This window comes from Rhipicephalus sanguineus, chromosome 11 (assembly GCF_013339695.2).
Source record: "Rhipicephalus sanguineus isolate Rsan-2018 chromosome 11, BIME_Rsan_1.4, whole genome shotgun sequence".
Taxonomy (NCBI): domain Eukaryota; kingdom Metazoa; phylum Arthropoda; class Arachnida; order Ixodida; family Ixodidae; genus Rhipicephalus; species Rhipicephalus sanguineus.
In genome coordinates, this window is record NC_051186.1 from 23,732,338 (window position 1) to 23,750,331 (window position 17,994).

General features: G+C 45.2%; 1 protein-coding gene across 1 annotated transcript in view; it reads left to right on the forward strand.

The window, feature by feature from the left end:
* Nucleotides 1-14,133, forward strand: part of LOC119374429 (calcineurin B homologous protein 1) — a 34,907-nt gene extending 20,774 nt beyond the window's left edge. Inside the window, exon 5 of the mRNA XM_037644518.2 lies at nt 13,811-14,133. Coding sequence (XP_037500446.1) covers nt 13,811-13,945 — 135 coding nt within the window. The 3' untranslated portion in view covers nt 13,946-14,133. The remainder of the gene's footprint in view (nt 1-13,810) is intronic.
* The last annotated feature ends 3,861 nt before the right edge of the window (nt 14,134-17,994 follow it).

Genomic DNA, 17,994 nt, shown 5'->3' on the forward strand with positions numbered 1-17,994 from the left:
AGCGCTTCCCCTTGAATTATCATAAAACCTTTCCCTCCTTATTTCGTTTTTTCCTTTTCGGTAGTTACTCAGAGCCGGCTTCTTTTCCATCGCTGTCATCCAATAAGTCCTCTCCGCCTCTCTGACCTTCCGCTTAATGCTCCTTGTTGCCATATCGCCCGCACTGCCAGCCGTATATTTACTGGTGAGCCTCCTAGTTCTTTTTCTCCACTGCGTGTCAACGCTTTTTCTATACAAATACCTGAAAACCTTCTCTGCCCATCTACTCTCCTTCATTTTCCTCAGCCTCTCTTCGAATCTCATTTTGCTCTGCGCTTCCCTCACTTCAAAGCCTGTCCATCCCATATCACCCTTTACCGCCTCATTTGTCGTCTTCCCGTGAGCGCCCAACGCGAGGCGGCCCACCGTCCTTTGATTTACATCCATTCCTGATTGCACCTCTGACTTCATGCACACCACTGAGTTCCCAAATGTAAGCCCCGGAACCATCACACCCTTCCACAGCCCTCGAAGCACCTCGTACCTATTGTATCCCCATAAAGCTCTGTGCTTCATAATTGCAGCATTCCTCTTTCCCTTTGCTACCGATGCTTTCTCTTGTACCTCCATATATCTATCCCCCTCATTTACCCATACTCCGAGGTACTTGTACTCGCTTACCCTCGGTATTTTTTGGCCCTGTATAAAGACCGTATGGTCTCCGTGATCATTGAATACCATCAATCCACATTTTGTTGCACTAAATCCTAGTCCTAGAGCCTCACACTCCCTTCCGCATATATCTGCCAGTCGCTGTATATCATCTTGACTGTCCGCAAATAAGACAATATCATCAGCATAAAATAGACCTGGAAGCTTCTGCTCAACCATCGCTCCGACCTGTTTGTGTGACAAATTAAATCCAATGTTGCTACCTTCTAGCGCTTTTTCCATCCTCGCCATGTACAGCATGAATAACAGCGGGGACAAAGGGCATCCCTGTCTCAGCCCCTTGCTAATTTCAACGCTGTCCTTGCTACTTATTCCTTCCCATTCTATACAAACTGTATTTCCTCGGTATATTTCCCTCAAAAGCTGTACACAGTCGTCACCTATGCCCACTTCCTTCAATATATCCCACAAAATTTCCTGATTAACGTTGTCATACGCCCCGGTGATATCTAGATAAGCTACGTATAAGGGCCTGTTTTCTATTTTAGATATTTCTATACACTGGGTAAGAACAAACAGATTATCGTCTAACCGCCTGTCGATTCGAAATCCATTCTGAAGTTCTCCCAAAATATCATTTTGTTCTACCCACGCTTCTATTTTTAATTTTACTGCCTGCATCGCCAACCTGTATAGCACCGATGTAATTGTTAGCGGTCTATACGAGCGAATGTTATCCTTTTCTCCCTTGCCTTTATAGATTAAGTTCATTCTACTTTTTCTCCAACTGTCTGGTATTTCCCTCTCCTGTAAGCACTTTTCTACGGCTTTCAGCAGTGCTTCTTTAGTGTTATGTCCGAGTTCGTTAATGAGGCTGACGGGAACCCCATCTAAGCCCGGAGTAGTGCGCTTAGGAATTTTTCCTTCGGCCTTCTTCCAATTGAAATTCTCTAGTACTACATCTTCGTCGGTTGCACTCCTTTGCGTACTTTTACTCACCGGGGGAATCCCCTGGGGGACCTTTTTAAACGAATCGGCTGTTATCTTTCGGATGTAACCTAGCGCTTCATATCCTTCCAATTTATTTCCTCCTTCATCTACCATATGTTGTTGCATTGTGACAGACTCCCTACCCAGCGCTTTTAGGTGGCTCCAAAATATCCTAGGCGCGGCCTTCTTCTTTTCGCGAATCTCTGTCATCCAGCGTTCACTTTCACCTTTAATTTTTGCCTCGACTAATTTCTGCACAATGGATTTTTGCTCTAAATATATTTCCCATATTTGGTTGACTTCGTCCTGTGGCCGCTTCTCCTTTTTTGCCTGTCTGTGCTCCCGTGATGCCTGACGTCGCATCTCGATCGCTTCCCGGATTTCTTTGTTCCACCAACTTTTTGGCTTTTTCTTTCCTTTCCAACAAATAGTTTTCTTCTCTATTTCCATTTCTTTCGTGATTACATGTAGCAGCTCACTATACTTCCAGTCTTTGCCTGGTAGTTCGCACAGCCCCTGTTTGCGTCATCTAGTGGCGAGAAAAACAACCAGTCATGTGTGATATGTGACCGGCTGCAAGATTGCAACCACCTCCCCCTTCAAGGCGATTCAGCAAGAGACCGGGCCAACAGCGTGTCGTCTGCTGCTTGTGAATTGTGCTTGACACGCGAGCGCGCTCGAAACGAGAAAGCTCTGCTCCTTGCTTTCACGTGTTACTAATTTCACGTTACTAATAAATATCGATGAAAATCCTCACAACCACCACGAGACTGTTTCGCCTTCTATTTGCTACGCAGCACCATCTCGCGCTATCATCACCTCAGCGGCAGTCGCTGTGCATGACTTTAAAGCATCCAGCGCGGACATACAAGTGCTTTTTGTATTGGCAGGCGATAGGTTCTCGGCTAAGTGGGATTCCACCCAGAAGAATGTTTTCCACAGCATTCGATGAGAGATTTCACGACGGGAAACCACCAACAAAAGTTCACCTGACTGCACCGCTGTTGCTTAAAGCACTCTAAATCAGCCGAAGCGATGACGCGTGAAAGCCAAGCAGCAGAGCTTCCCCATTTCAAGTGCGCTCGCGTGCCAAGCACAATTCACAAACAGCAGACGACATGCCGCTGGCCCGGTCTCTTGCTTAATCGCCTTGAAGGGGGAGGTGGTTGCAATCTTGCAGCCGGTTGCATATCACACCACGGCCGGGCTAGACCGCACGCGCGCTAGCGCGCGCGTGTGGTCTAGCCCGGCCGTGATCACACATTACTGGTTGTTTTGCTCGCCACTAGATGACGCGAAAAGACGCTGTGGTTGCTCTTGCTCCCGCTTTAAGGCGCTGCAAGCAGCCACCGAAGCGTGCAGGCCACGAGCTCGCGTGTTCCCTTTCATAAAAATTGACAGTGTACAAACACACGCATACGGCATACAGCAAGCGGCCCGGCATGCGACTCCGCGAGCCGAGTAGGCTCCACGTAGCAGTACCACGTTTTGGTGAAACGGTGTCTGTTCATTGCAAAGGCGGGTAATTCAATCGTGATCACGTAGCAGGCGTCGCTTCACGACGCGAAAAGGCTTAGCTTGTCACCGGAGGGGTTGGGTGCACTATAATACAAGTGCACAGAAAAAAAAAAAAGAAAATGGCTTGGCCGCTAAGCGCACGTTTTTAAAGGCGAGTCCATATACAACGAATTACTGATATAGCGACCACTTTTCGCGACACTTTCGAGTTCGTTATAAGCAGGTCCGACTGTGTGTATGTATATGTATATATATATATATATATATATATATATATATATATATATATATATATATATATATATATATATATAATATGTGTGTGTGTGTATATATATCATCCCAACACACCTTTCACACACTTCAGACCAGATTTCTTCGTGCCTTCGCGAACTCGATCACTGTTTTCTTGAACGCTACTGTGAACTGTCGTCAGCCACCGGTCACGAAGAAAAAAAGCACCTCGGAGCCCAAATAGATTTTTAAGACAACAACAAAAGCGCAAAATGAGACCACCCATGGCACAAGGCTGGTAGTAAACAAAGCGAAGCCGATGATGGCGATGGAGGCGGTTGACTTTTACGGTATGTCAAAAACCGCGACAAAATGGTGGTGAGCAACAGAACAGAGAAATAGGCCGCCACTCCGCTCCTTAAAAACATTGCCGTCCCACGTCGTTTGCAATAAAAATATATGTATTGGTTGCATTCTCGAAAATTGGGGGACCCTTAAGCTTCGCCTTTAAGAGTTGAATGCGATAGCGAAATCCAGCCCCTAGTGCGCACTTAACCACTAAGTGCATACTTATTAATGTGTGTTGTTACACGCACACAGACACAGGCGCGCTCTTTGTGTCTATACTAATGGTGCAGGTTTTCGATCTAAAGCACTTCCCTGTGCTAGAGTCAAGATATATTTCTCACAACGCCTCACAGATGGCAGCACATTATCTAATGTTTGCTGTTTGCTTGATCAACGCCTCCTCTAGAAAGAAGACGTTGGCTTGATATGTTTTCCTCTAGATGGACATGGGGGGGTGTCCATTTTTGGACCTGTTTGAAAGTTGGTGTGTGTGTTTAGCGGCGATGGCTGCACTATCCCAGCTTTTTTCGAATCATGGCGTTGCGCAAAAAACGTAGTTTGATGGCCTCGCCAATGCGCCTACAAATCGCCGAATGGGCTCATTTTCGTCGTCAGACCTGCCGAACAAAATGCGTTAAGGAGACTCCTTCCACTACATGGCATTTATATAGTGTTTTTTCCCGAAGCAGTTGCAAGTAACTTGGTGGCTTTGTGGTAGGACACCTGCTTGCGATGCCAACAGCCCGGGTTCGATCCTCAATGGGACCGAAGATTTTTATTGTTTATTTTATTTGCATCTTTTTTGATTTTTCGGTCACAGACGATTTTTCGCTCACAAGCGACTTAGCGACGCCGACGGCGACATTTCTGCGAAACGAGCTCTCTAACGCTATCGCGTTAAAACTTAGACGACAGCACATGACTGAGAGTTTTTGAGCATGGGTCACCGGTGGATCACACCCCACGCAGCATGAGAATGTTTTCCTTCAGTGCGTCGTGGGCATAGGTCGGCAAACTCACTCATGAGGTGACTCACTCAGACTCAGATAGAGCCGTGAGTCTGAGTCTGAGCGAGTCCGAGTGAGTATTATTTTGGTGAGTTTGAGTCCGAGTGAGTCAGGCGGAGAAAAATTTCAGTGAGTCTGAGTCCGAGTGAGTCTGGTTGAGGAAACTTTTGGTGAGTCTGAGTCCGAGTGAGCCCTAAGCGCAAAATATATTCCTTGGGTGAGTCTGAGTGAGCTCCACACCGTTTTGCCGACCTATGGTTCTATCTACACAACTTCAGCATTACTATCAGCCTTATTTCGGCTCACGTTTATACTCCCGTCGACTCACATATACCTCAAAGCACTAGCATTCATACGATAGCTCAATATTTATTAATAAGGGCGTGAGTTATGGAGAGGGGGGAGCAGATTGACCTCCCCCCCCCCCGCCATGTTTTTCACAGGAAGATTTTGATAAAAATATCTCGTGTGAGGCACTTTTTTCAATAAAAATGTCCTTACTGGATTGAATCCACTGATAACTCATATTTGAAGGTACGAGGTAAAAAGGTGCGAAGTAGAGCACCAATTATGCAAGATATTAGTGTTAAAGAGCATTGACACAATTATATGCAAATGGAATCATGAGTGGACTCACTCAGACTCGCTCAGGCTCAGATAGAGCTGTGAGTCTGAGTGAGTCCGAGTGAGTATTATTTTGGTGAGTTTGAGTGTGAGTGAGTAAGGCTGAGAAAAATTTCAGTGAGTCTGAGTCCGAGTGGGACCGGTTGAGGAAAATTTTGGTGAGATTAGTCCGAGTGAGCTCTAAGGACAAAACATATTGCATGAGTGAGTTTGAGTGAGCTCCACATTTTTTGCCGACCTATGGTCGTGGGTTACCGATGGGTTATGGCATCTAACACCAGAAATGTTTTCTTTTGATTATTTATAACCTCTTACAACAAAAATCGTGCTTCTGTGTACAAGTGTGAGAAAGTTATCGCATCCGCAGAGGCATTCTCGTGACATCGTGGCTGCATGGGAGGAGCACAGGCTGTGACCCAACAATGATCCACGCCGCAGTGAATGTGTTCAAGGGACACTGAAGGCAAATAACAATTTATGTCGGCGTTAAAGCTCAATGTATGACAACGTCTAAAACGGCAGTATTATCAACAGTAGTGCCCTACTTACCGAGAAATTAAGCTAAATGTATCACTTGATGAGTGCCACGAGCGGCACATTTTGGAAATGATCCCGATGACGTGAGAGAGTTCGACTACAATTAATCACTCATAATCAAACTAGCTGGAAAAAAAAATAACCTTCCGTGCATCAAGAGACGTAATAAAATGCTGCTTGTTCGTTTCTGCATGTTTGATTCATGGAAAAAAGAACCTCTTTGGCATTGCCATGGGGAACAGCGCGCGTGGTTCAAAGGTTCCGTTTTCGCCAAACTGCACTTCGTCCGGCACTCTGCTTCGCTCACGCGGTCGCGTCTCAGTGGTAGTTTCGGTATCACGTACTGCCGCGTGTGTTTTGTGCGCTTGTGAAAGTCGCTCTGACAAAAAGTTCGACAAAATGCCGCATGCATGTGATGTTGCCGGATGCCCGAATGGTGCACGCCGCCACGCAGTAAAGGCGGGCAACGTTGGGCACGGCAGCAGTGACGTGACAAACACCGCTTTCAAGCGGGTGAGTTGAAGTGCGCTAATGCGATGCGGACCACTAAAACGTGATTTTATTTCAAAATAAGCTTTTCCTTGGCAAAAAGGTAGCACTGCGAGGTTTCTGGACCATTAATTGAACAAACAATGTTGACTTAACATTTGCCTTGTCCCTTTAGAGGGACCCTGCAGCACTTTTTCAAGTAATCATCGAATGGATTCACTAAAAAACTTTATTGCCCCACGAATCAACTGCCACAAAAATTTTTAGAACCTGTCAAGGATGAGCGCAGTTACAGGTATTTCTTGCATGCTTTAAGCGCTTTCTCTCTTTTCGTACTAGCGAGTGCACAGAAAGCCACATGGGGGGGAGGAGGATGACAAGAGAGTAAGAAGGTGCGTCCATTCAGCGCGCGTCATGACCTTGAGCACTTTTTCTTTTTCTTCTGAGAATGTGTGGTCACTGTCAGTGTGATTGCGAGCGAGCGAGCGGGCATGTCGCGGTATCCTACAGCGGCTGCAGTAACTACGCAGCTCACGATGCTCAAATCAGCCAATGGCCGTGGACTTTGTATTTATGACATCATATGTCGAGAGAAGAGCGGGCGATTTCTAGCTGACTGAGAATTGATTGCAAATTCCAGGCCTCGTGCTGCGCTATGATGTTTGGCTCACATGTTGTCAGGAGCCTCAACTACCACTCGGCAGCATTTTCTGACCATGCTGAAAAAATGTCGCAGGGCCCTTTTAACATTTTACTTTTTTTTGCCTGACATGATTGGCAAGATGAAAAAAAGAAATGTCTAAAATTGGATAAACTAACATTTCTGTTTTGTTGTAAATGGAGCAAGTAAGAGATACTTCATTCTAGCTGCCATTACAATACACACAATTCATATGGTTGTGCAGCATTTCAGATGAATGCAGGTGCAAATTGCGAAGCATTTTTGCCGTTTGCCATGTTGTCTCTCTTCACTCTAGTTGCATCACCTTCCTTTGAATCGGTGAAACATTACCTGTTTTGTATTACTTAATTTCCGGTCATGATCACATTATGCAAAACTGAAGTGCGTAACTGATTGCTGATGTTAAATTCATTTATGTTCTGTTGTGTGGACTGCATATAGACTCAGCCCCAAAAGTTTACGGACTTCAGGATCCAAGAAGACTTGGAATTTCGTAACAGTTTGTGAATGTAACTACTAAATAACAATAATAATAATTATAATACCATAGTATCGCGAGCTAGCACCCCCTTGCCCTTTTTGGGAGATTTGAAATATGCGCCAATGACCGAGCAAGCACCCCCCCCTCTATCCAGAATCAAAATCCACTTTATTTCCAACACACTTGTTCGGGGTCCCCCAGGCAAAAAGCTGTGCAAAACAGCTTGACAGGACCTGGGAGCCTATAGAGGGCAGCACATTCAGTGGATTTCACACAGATGTACGCTTGTAAGCAAAACAAACAGCATAATACAAAGAAAATATAAAAATCACTATATATACAATGAACATCAGAACACTCTTTCTGTATGACGCACAGAACATGAAATATTATTTAGTGTTGAGCAAAGAAAAATATTTATGGCTTCATCAAAAAAATCACAGCATATCCACGGAGTGAATGATGATGAGTGGGCGAAGCTGCGGAGGTTCATCGGTAAACCGTGAATCTTCCGTGAATTCTGCCCAGTACATCATCACCGATGTGAGATCGGGCGCGTTTATACTAAAGGTTCGACGAGAGTTATGACGACTTGCAGCTCACTTTAATTTTACATGTACGCTGTGAATTTTCATTGTTTAGAAAACCATTGCTTTAGAAAACATCTGGCGTCTTTCGTTAAGCAGCTGGCGTCTTTTCGTTTTGCTTTAGAAACATCTGGCGTTCTTTCGTTTTGCTTTTAGAAAACATCTGGCGTCTTTCGTTGGTTTATTTCATCAATCAACGGCGTTTTGAACAAAATTTTTATTGTTTAATCACGCACAGGAGAAATCTCACCAGGCACTACCTTGGAGGTAAACAATGGCTGCTAATGGGAATGAGAGACAGAAGAAGTCGGCTTTTAGCTAACACTTACACTTCTACTTCTACTAACGTTTCCTACTGGAACATGCCAATGGCTGCTAATGGGGAACGAGAGACAGGAGAATTCGGCTTTTAGTTAACGCGCACGCTGCGAATTTTTTATTGTTCAACAACGCACAGGAAAAATCTCCCACCAGCACCACCTTGGAGGTCAAGATCTGGTACTAGCGTTACGACTGGTTACGCACTACGACTACGAGGGACGAATGGGTGCCGCTTTAAGGAGCTTCGCCCCTAATAGTCACGCACATTTGATTTGAACACACTGAAGGGGGCACTAAAATTAACATGGGGTTTTAAGGAGTTTTAAAGTGCTGGTATGCAATATTCAAGTCTGGCTCTACCGTAGTTTGTGCGAGTATGTAGTACTGGTATTTGCCTGTTACGTATGCTGTAGTCATGACGAGTGTGTTCTTCATCTTTTGGAAGCTTGTTTTTATAGATATCAAGAGACAGGTCATAGTCGTGTAGCTTGGAAGCTTTTAGCGTATTATGTTTAATGAATAGGGGAGCAGTGGGTAGTAGGCTTGGGTGTCCACTGAAATTCTCAAAGATTCTTAACATCTTCTTTTGCAGCTGTTCTAGTTTATTTAGTTAGTACTAGTTGTTGTACCCCAGACTTAGGTACAACATGAAAGGCGTGATTAAAAATGTTTACCGCCAATCCCCTACCGCCATTTTTTTTCCAACCTGTTCTCCGCTACAAAATCCTGCAGCAGAGGTTAGTTCTGAGAGTCTTTAGATGAGTGCACGATTTCTTGGTACTTTTACAGTGTGGTGCCTCGGGGTTGCATTCTGAGTTGTCACAAATTGTCGGAACATTTGAAGAACATATTTCCCTCTTTTCATAACACATTAAATTTTACTCACACGAGGATTCTCTGCGGTTCAGTAAAAGCAGGGTGATTCCACGTAAGATCGAACAAACGATGGCTGGTCGACCTCTTAAATTTATTTTTAAATTTTATATATTATTGCCTGATGAGTGGAAAGAAGAGATCCACAATTTGTTTTGCCGAGCCAAACATTTTTTCGAAGCACAGAAAATCAATGATGACGAAAGAGGTGGAGTGGAGCGCTCCTCCGCTCTGCTGTTTTGGCCAAATTTCGTTATGAATTGCACAAAATATATTAAAGTTAGGTAGCTGAAATTTCTTTAACTAAATATATGCATGTTTTTGCTTCTGCTCGGCTATTTTTAGTTTTTATGTGTAGCGTAGATGTTTTTGTAAAAAACCTAAAAATTGGCCCAGAAAACGTTATTTTCTTTATTTTGAAGGTCTTTATATCTCAAAAAAGCAACTGCCGAACCTTATATTTATATAACTTTTCAGTCAAGAGATACAATCGGGCTAACTTCAAGATAACACTGAACAATGGAAACTTCTGATGACAATTAAAAAAAACCCATTTTTTATATTTCTTAAACTTTGTCCACTTATTCTCCTCCACATCAGCTTTCACAATCATTGAAAACATATTGCATAATTTCGTTCCACTAATACTAGTTACGGCCCCTCCAATTAGACCCTTAGGCAAGGATTGGCAATTCCGACTTCTTGCCCAGCAAGTGTATAAAATGCAGGCAGGATTGAATTTCTTTTTATTAAAAGGTCTGCAGTACCGCAAAAGGTGTCGGCGGCACTGAAGACGTTAATTTTCAAATTATTTGGTCACTGCAGCGGCCACGAGCGCGGGGCTACCGTGCAGGCGTGAGCGCATCCGAGATGCTACGACACAGTGAGAGCTCGTTTTTGCGTCCTCAGACCGACTGAGTTCGAAACAGCAACACCTCTCGGGTGACTTAAACGCACGTGCACCGGTAGTCGCAGTGATCTGGTCAACGACGTCGATTTCTTTCTCAGGGGGCATAAGAATGTCATCGTTCAACAGCGCGTTCCGTGAAGATCTTTCATTGCAATGGTAGCAAAAGCACACGTAGCACAGGTAGTCCGTCTCACTGGCAGTCACGGATCTTTCGGGTGTTAAACGTTCCTTCAAAGCATTGATGTCTAGGTCGGTAACTCTGCGAAATTTTGGCTTCTTTGCAATAATTGAAGGAGTACTGACACGATTTCGAGACATCGCAAGAAAGACATTTTTTGCTTCGTTCGTATGCAGTGTCAACTCTGTCCACACACTGGAGTCGGAGAACACGTACAAAATATTTTAATTTGACTTTGAATTGTTCGTCGCTGAGCATCTCCCACTGCAAGGACATTATCCCGACGAGTCAAGACAGTTCCCCCGAGTTTGCGAGTTCTGTGTCCTGCATGCAGCCTAAATCGTAGAAATCACTATCAGGGTCACTGGACGACAATTCCCTCATCGTTATTTATGTGCACCACGAGCAGATGGCTGATTTGCCGCTAGTACGTCGTGAATTTCTGTATCCTCGTGAGGTCACACTGCTATGAAACGTCACATAGAAACCAAAAGTGTCTTTTTAAAGTGGCGCTAATTAAAATATATACGATGCATTCCCAGGCACCACAATAGTTTTAGGTTTCTCGACACCAGTATTTTTATTTAGAGCAACAATCCGAAAATTTTTAAAATTCGTGTCAGTACTCCTTTAAGCTTCTTGTGCTTCGAAAGGTAGTCTCCACAATACACTCATTCAGAGCTATACTTTCTCGCCATGAGAAGCACAGGAGGAGTAGCGTAAGAGCAAAGCGCAAGAACTATCGGCGCCGAATGAAGTGTCAACAGCGGACCGAACGCGCAGCCAGTTCAGGCCGTCTACTGCCGACATCTAAGATAGGCAAGCGCATTCGGTTACCTATAGTTTTGCTTTTCTTTCCTTTGACATTCCATACTTTGCTTTGCCACTGGTGCGCCACGTTCATGCTTTCCACAGATCACAACTGGCGCAGCGCAGTTTCTCTGGCAGCAGCGTGCGTGAAGCGAGCGTTCATAGCTCCCTTATAGAGTTTTCATCTTGCTTCCATCTCCGCCGTGTTATCAGCGCCTAGCTGCGATGCGAACAGAGGGCGCATAGAATAACGAAGCTCCAGTGCACGTGCGTTCAAGTCACCCGAGAGGTGTTGCTGTTCCGAACTCAGTCGGTCTGAGGACGCGAAAACGAGCTCTCACTGCGCCGTCTCTTACAATGAGCATCTCGGATGCACGCGCCTGCATGATAGCCCCGCGCTCGTGGCCGCTGCAGTGACCAAATAATTTGAAAATTAACGTCTTCAGTGCCGCCAACACCTTTTCCGGTACTGCTGCACCTTGTGAGACACTGCTTCATATTCAGCCACTTGAAAGCGCTTCAAGATGCGCAATAGAGACTTGGCTACTTACTGTTTGTCGGTTAGGCTGGTGCAGAACATGGTTGGCCCACACCAGGTACTCGTGTAGCTTGCCAGAACTACAACTTCTGCACATCACTTCTGCTGCATTGTGTAGGTACTGCAGCAATCATATGCGAGAAACCTGCGTGCCTGAACCAGAGGTAGCAGTGAACCCATTCAAAGAAAAGAAAGCCTGTGCCATGCTGCAGGTAACTTTTGTGCAGGGCTTTGCACCCTTGCCATGCTGCAGTGTGCCCGTGGGGATGACCGTGGATAACGTGAGATTTACGAGATGATTCTGTGATTACATACCAAGGTGTTGCTGGGCCTTTTAAATGACAACTTTGCCTTTTTGGGATCTTACTAATATTATACTGTTAAAGAGCTCGTTTTGCAGAAATTCCAGTGTTGGCGTCGTTGGTTGTGGGTGAATAATTAGTGTTGTCCATGAGGTAAAATTCGAAGTAAATGCAAATAAATAAATAATAAAAATCTTCGGTTTGAGTGGGAATTGCTGTGTGGCAAGCATGTCTTCTACCACAGAGCCACGCCAGTGCTTGAACCTGTTCTGGGAAGAAACCCTATACGAATGTCATTTAGTGCGAGGAGTCTCGTTAAAGCAAGACTAAAGTGAAACAATCAGTCGGTTTAGATTGGCAAATTTCACTCTGGAAACTCTAATGCCGTTAATTTCGCCATCAATGCTTTAGTAATAGAGGAAAAAATCAAGGTCAAAGTCTCATTTTTAAATTTCACACCAAAATCTCCACTTGTGGTGGCACGGATTTCTAAGTGCATTTTTCATATTTTGGCGACATTGGGCCAACAAAGTTTCCTGAAACTTGGTATGTTAAGCCTCTGGCGCCCTCACAGGACAATGTACTCCATTTTTACCGAATAGGAACGACGTAGGTCCTAGTAGACGCTGTCAGAACCTGACGTCATAGCGATTGGTGCACGAACTTCAAGGTGGCATCGTCACCCGCATTTTCTTTTTGCATGTTTTCTCACTTACCAGGGGCCTTCACGCTTAAGTGTGGTGATGTTGGTATTGGGAACGAGTAATTTACTAATACGAGAAAATTGGTTTTCTCTTAAACACATGTATTGTTGCCTGTCAGAAGCATAGAATTGCACCAGGTGTCAAAACAGGTGAATTGCACAAGTGGTTGGTTTAGAGGCCCACTAATTACGAAGCGTGCGGGCATAATTAATCATCATTATCAGCAACAGCATCAACCACAAGTGTGCAGCTGCGCGGACGTGCACATTACCTTACAAATGCGTAGTGGGTACTTGGTTAATTCGCAAAAGGAAGAATTATGGTCTAGTGGTCACTTCGCAACTGTACTTGCAGTAGGCGTTCTAGGATAGTTTGAAGCAACTACTGTTACGCACACAGACGTTCCTTTCCTTGCGACACAGTGTCCACCGACAACCGAAGCCAGGCTGGCGATTGAGAAGGCACTGCGAACGGGGGCAGATTATACATTATCACATTGAACTCTTGAAGGCAAAGCTCAAGCGTCCTCCAAGTTTTTTTATGAAGTTTTAGTGTCTTACCAAATATTAGTCTTTATTGACAAAGTTGAACTCCTAATTCATTCTAAATTATCTGTCGCTGCTTCTAGGAAGAGCTCGTTAGTGAGTCGTCTGGGTGTATCAGTGTTTCAGGAAAATTTGGTTCTGTTTTCCTTTATCAGATCGACTGTTGGCTCGCCACTGCAGAAGGCAATTTGTTTTCATTTAAAAAATAAATAGGATGGCTAAGGACAGTTAAAACATAAAAAGCAGGAAATTGTGCACCTGCATTAAAAATCACATAGCTACTTCTGTCTGATAACTGAGTGTATTGGGCTGGCTGACCAAGAAAGGTTACTTGACTCTAGCACATACAGTGCAGGATTCAATAAGTGCATTGCCCATCAAAACTTCGCACTTTGTGCACCTGATGAAATACATGTGAGTGCAAGGAATTGATGAGTTTGATCTGCATGACATGTATGAATGAAGTGTTTTTGCCTTCTAGCTGGCAAGCATTGCAGACAGGACCATAATGGAAGCCGACAAGGATGGCGACAACATGATCTCATTTGAAGAGTTTTGTGCAACACTGGACAAGACCGACGTGGAAGAGAAGATGAGCATCCGGTTCCTGAACTAGGGCTGTGCCTGCCTTGCAACCACCTTCGCCATTTAAGTTATAGCTGTCTACATAGACTTGTTGTTCCCTGTTGCTGTTATTTCATTGTCGTCAAACTTTTACAGAGGCTTCTATGTGCTGGCAATCATTCCAGTATTGCTTTTGCATGTACCGCTGAGAGATCAAATATGTTTCTTATGTACACCAAACATCATGCGTGTGTCTGTCTGCATTTCTCCTCAGCCAGTACAAGAGGACCGTTATGACGTGGGGGTGCCTTTTTTTTTTCAATTTCGTTCTTCGTCATTACCCACCATGCACGGCCAGCCAGTCAGTATAATGTAATTCAGATGCTGATTAAACTGCTGGTGCGGAGAGGAATTGTATTGGTATAGAATCATTACGTTTATTCCCAGAATGTCATTACAGGGAACATGAGACATATTGCTGTGAAGGGGAGTCTTACGCCATGCAATGTTGCACCCGACCTTGCTTTACCACAAAGCAATGATTCAGTTTGCTTGACCATAAATGACATCATCAGCGTTAAAGGGGTCATGAACCAGTTTTCCAAGTAATGATCTAATGACCTCAGTATCGGAGTTTACTGCCTCCCGAATCGATTGCCGCAAAAATTTCTCGAATCCGTCAAGAATGAGCGGAGTTACGGGGCTTTTGCGCACGCTCTCAGCGCTTTCTCTCTTTTCTCGTGCCGACGAGCGCACTGGAAGCTAGACAGGGAGGGATGGCACGGGGGTAAGAAATTACGTCAGCGCGCGTCATGAAACGCGATCGCTCTCCCGCTGTGATTCTCGTGCGCGAGTGCGGCTACCGTGTAAATTTTGCAGACTGAGGAGTGCGGCGCGGGCAAATGGCGGCACCCCGTGGCAAGAAGCGCATCTCATCCGGCTATCGGCCAATAATCATGCTATATCTCTTGCGACGTAAACTGGCAGATCCGCGACGTCAACGTGCAGACGCCCCGCCCACCAACGAGAGTGAGAACCGGCCTCTGTTTGAAAAGAGGGCGCCTGAGGAAACGGCAACTTTGCGCTCCGCTTGTGGCCTTTACGCGGCGCGCACGACTGTACTATTTTGCAGAACAGTTCATAGCCGTGTCAGCTTTCCGCAGGATGTTTTTTTTTCAACAAGCCCAAGGGGTGCTTCATGACCCCTTTAATGCTTTTATCCCCCTTACCCCTTCCCCAGCACAGGGTAGCCAGCCGGTCTAAGAACTGGCTAACCTCGTCTTTTCGCTTGTTTCTTCCTTCCTTCCTTGTGTGGCATTTTTCAATACCCATTTCTGTTGCACTTCATGTTCTCAGGCACTGCTGGAGGCTGCACACACCATCGTCGCTGAAGCTGTGTGTGGTCACCTTGGCTGGAAAGGAAAAACTAATGAATAAATGTTCTCAGTTCATTGTCTTGGCAGTTGAGCTAGGGTTATTAAGTAGCAGCAGTGGAAATTTTGTTCATTATGCTTTTGTTGTCCCACTGGGTGGAGCCCTCATTCCAGTGCCCATTTGCTGCTGCTATCGGCTGGCCCGGTCTGTCAGGGTTATAAAGGCCTTGACACCAATTCTCAAAGCTGACATTACTCGCCGTATGAATCTCCTTTTACTGAGACGGCTCTGACCAAGTGTGCAGCGCACGAAATGCTATTTTATTTTGACAGTCAATTTTCGCATGGCTTACCTACCGACATCGGCACCAGCATAACGTTAGGCTATAGTATCAATTTTGGTGACTTCACGTGCCAGTCGTGATGTCAGGTACCAAAACATACGAAACGGCCGCTTGTGCATCACCAGCGGAGTCATTGAGCGGAGCAGCCATGGGAACGTCACGATATCTTGTGCGAGCACGTATGTGATGAGCTCATACCAATGTGATGTCATTGTACCGTAGAAAGCGAAACCTTTTAAAGTGACCGACAACTGCCCAGAATATGAAATTAGTTGACTCCACTGATGTAAAGATTGTCCTTCGCATTGACTCAAACCAACCCTGTTTCTTTTCGTGAGAGATGGATTTATATTTTTATTTCTTAATTGAAATTTGCGAAAAATTACCTGTGGCGCCTCTGGCGGCAAAAACGAATGATCCGATGAAGACGGCCACGTGACCGTTGATTGCTGTACGCGGTCGACGATTTTTTTGTTAGTATTAAAATATTGTTCGCTTCTTTATTTAAAAGCTATTGCTCCATAATAATGTACATATAGGCCTGCGTTAGTAATATGCATTAAAGTGGCGCTGCCTTCGCGTGACGTAATGATCCCATGCTCGTCAGCGCGTCTTGAGCAACTTTTCAGCGTGCTCATGCAACTGTGCACGCAGTTTCCAGGCCGCTAAGATTTTGGATAGACGTAGTTTTGCTACCTTACACCTCGTCTCAGAAATGACGCGCGCTACTACTCGGCGCGGCCGCGCATATGCGTAGTGACGTTTTCGATGACTTGGCTTGGCTCGTGCATCGAGAGAGTAACGACGCCGGGATAAAGTGTTCTAAAGTGTTCCCAATATTCTAGAACACTATAGCCGGGATAAGCCACCCATGACATATTGCAGGCAACCTTGGACGCATGCGCACACAACGCGGTACAAATACAGGGAAGGTGTAAAATGCCACATCATCTCTTTGTAACAGCTTGTTATTTTCAAAACTAGTTGAAAAGCTATAAATAATGGTTAAGCATAGTTACAGGAACTCCTGCGAAAGCACAACAACGATGGATGGATGGTGGAACTTTATTAAATATAGTCCTGAGAGACGCGACTAGCGCGCAGCTTTCACAAATCGCGAAAAGGGCTGGTGGCATCGCTATCAATTCTCAGCGTTGCTGGAGGAAAGCTGCATCCGTGTTTAGAGCCTTTCGGATCGAAAAATACTGCTTGTAAAATAACTACGTGCTTTTGGGATTAACTACTGCAGCTACAAACTTTGCGAAGGGTGAGCTTTCTGTCGCGTCGTAAAAAAAAATGGGTCGAGGAAAATCAGTTGATTTTTCTCGACCCAGTTTTTTACGGCGCGGCAGGAAGCTCGCCCTTCGTAGCGTTTGTAGCTGCAGTGGTTTATCCGAAAGGCACGTAGTTATTTTATAAGCAGTATTTTTCGATCTGAAAGGCTCCAAACACGCATGGAGGCTTGCTCCAGCAACGCTGAGAATTGATAGCGATGCCGCTAGCCCTTGTGAAAGCTGTCGTTGTTCTACATTCGCAGGAGTTACTGTAACTATGCTTAACCACCTTTGGGATGTAAAAACAGCGCAAAATATAGACAAGGACAGAGGAAGAGACGACACCGTGCCTCGATCTGTCCTTGTCTATATTTTGCGCTGTTTTTACATCCCAAGCATGAACCACCAACTAGCCCAACTTTCGCTATTAACCACCTTTATTTTGAGCTTTCCAACCATTCTTGAAAATAGCAAGCTGCTACAATGAGATGTTTGTACAGCGTTGTGTGCGCCTGCGGCCAAGGTTGCCTGCGCCTGTGTCATGGATGGCTTGTCCCGGCGTCGTTACTCTCTCGATACACGAGCCAAGCCAAGTAAACGAAAACGTAACTGCATATGCACGGCCGCACCGAGTAGCAGCGCGCGTCATTTGTATGTAGGAAACTCTATGTCATTTGTGAGACGAAGTCCCAAGCAACATTTTGTCCTTGGCAAAATGTCGGCCTGATGTCGCTGGCCAACTGCACTGTCGTTGGCCCAACCTTGGCAACCAATGTAGGGCCGGTCTTGGGGATTGACATTGGCCTCATGTGGGCCTGCGTCGGCACCCGATGTAGGCCCGTCCACCGTGGCCGACGATGCCGAGTGCATGCCGCTCGCGGGTTGACCAAGGCCCGACATCACATAAGCGTCGATTTACCGACGGCCGTGGGTCGGTTGCGGACGTTTCTCGCTAGTATTGCTCTGCTTTTTTTTTTCTTATTTTTTGTGCGTGTTCTAACAAAACGCATCAATTGTTTTTCTGGTGTGTTGGTGCGTGTCGTATTTAATGTGAACGGGCAGTTTATAGAGGCGTTTCACTCTATCTGAATTAATTACGGGCAGAGTGCA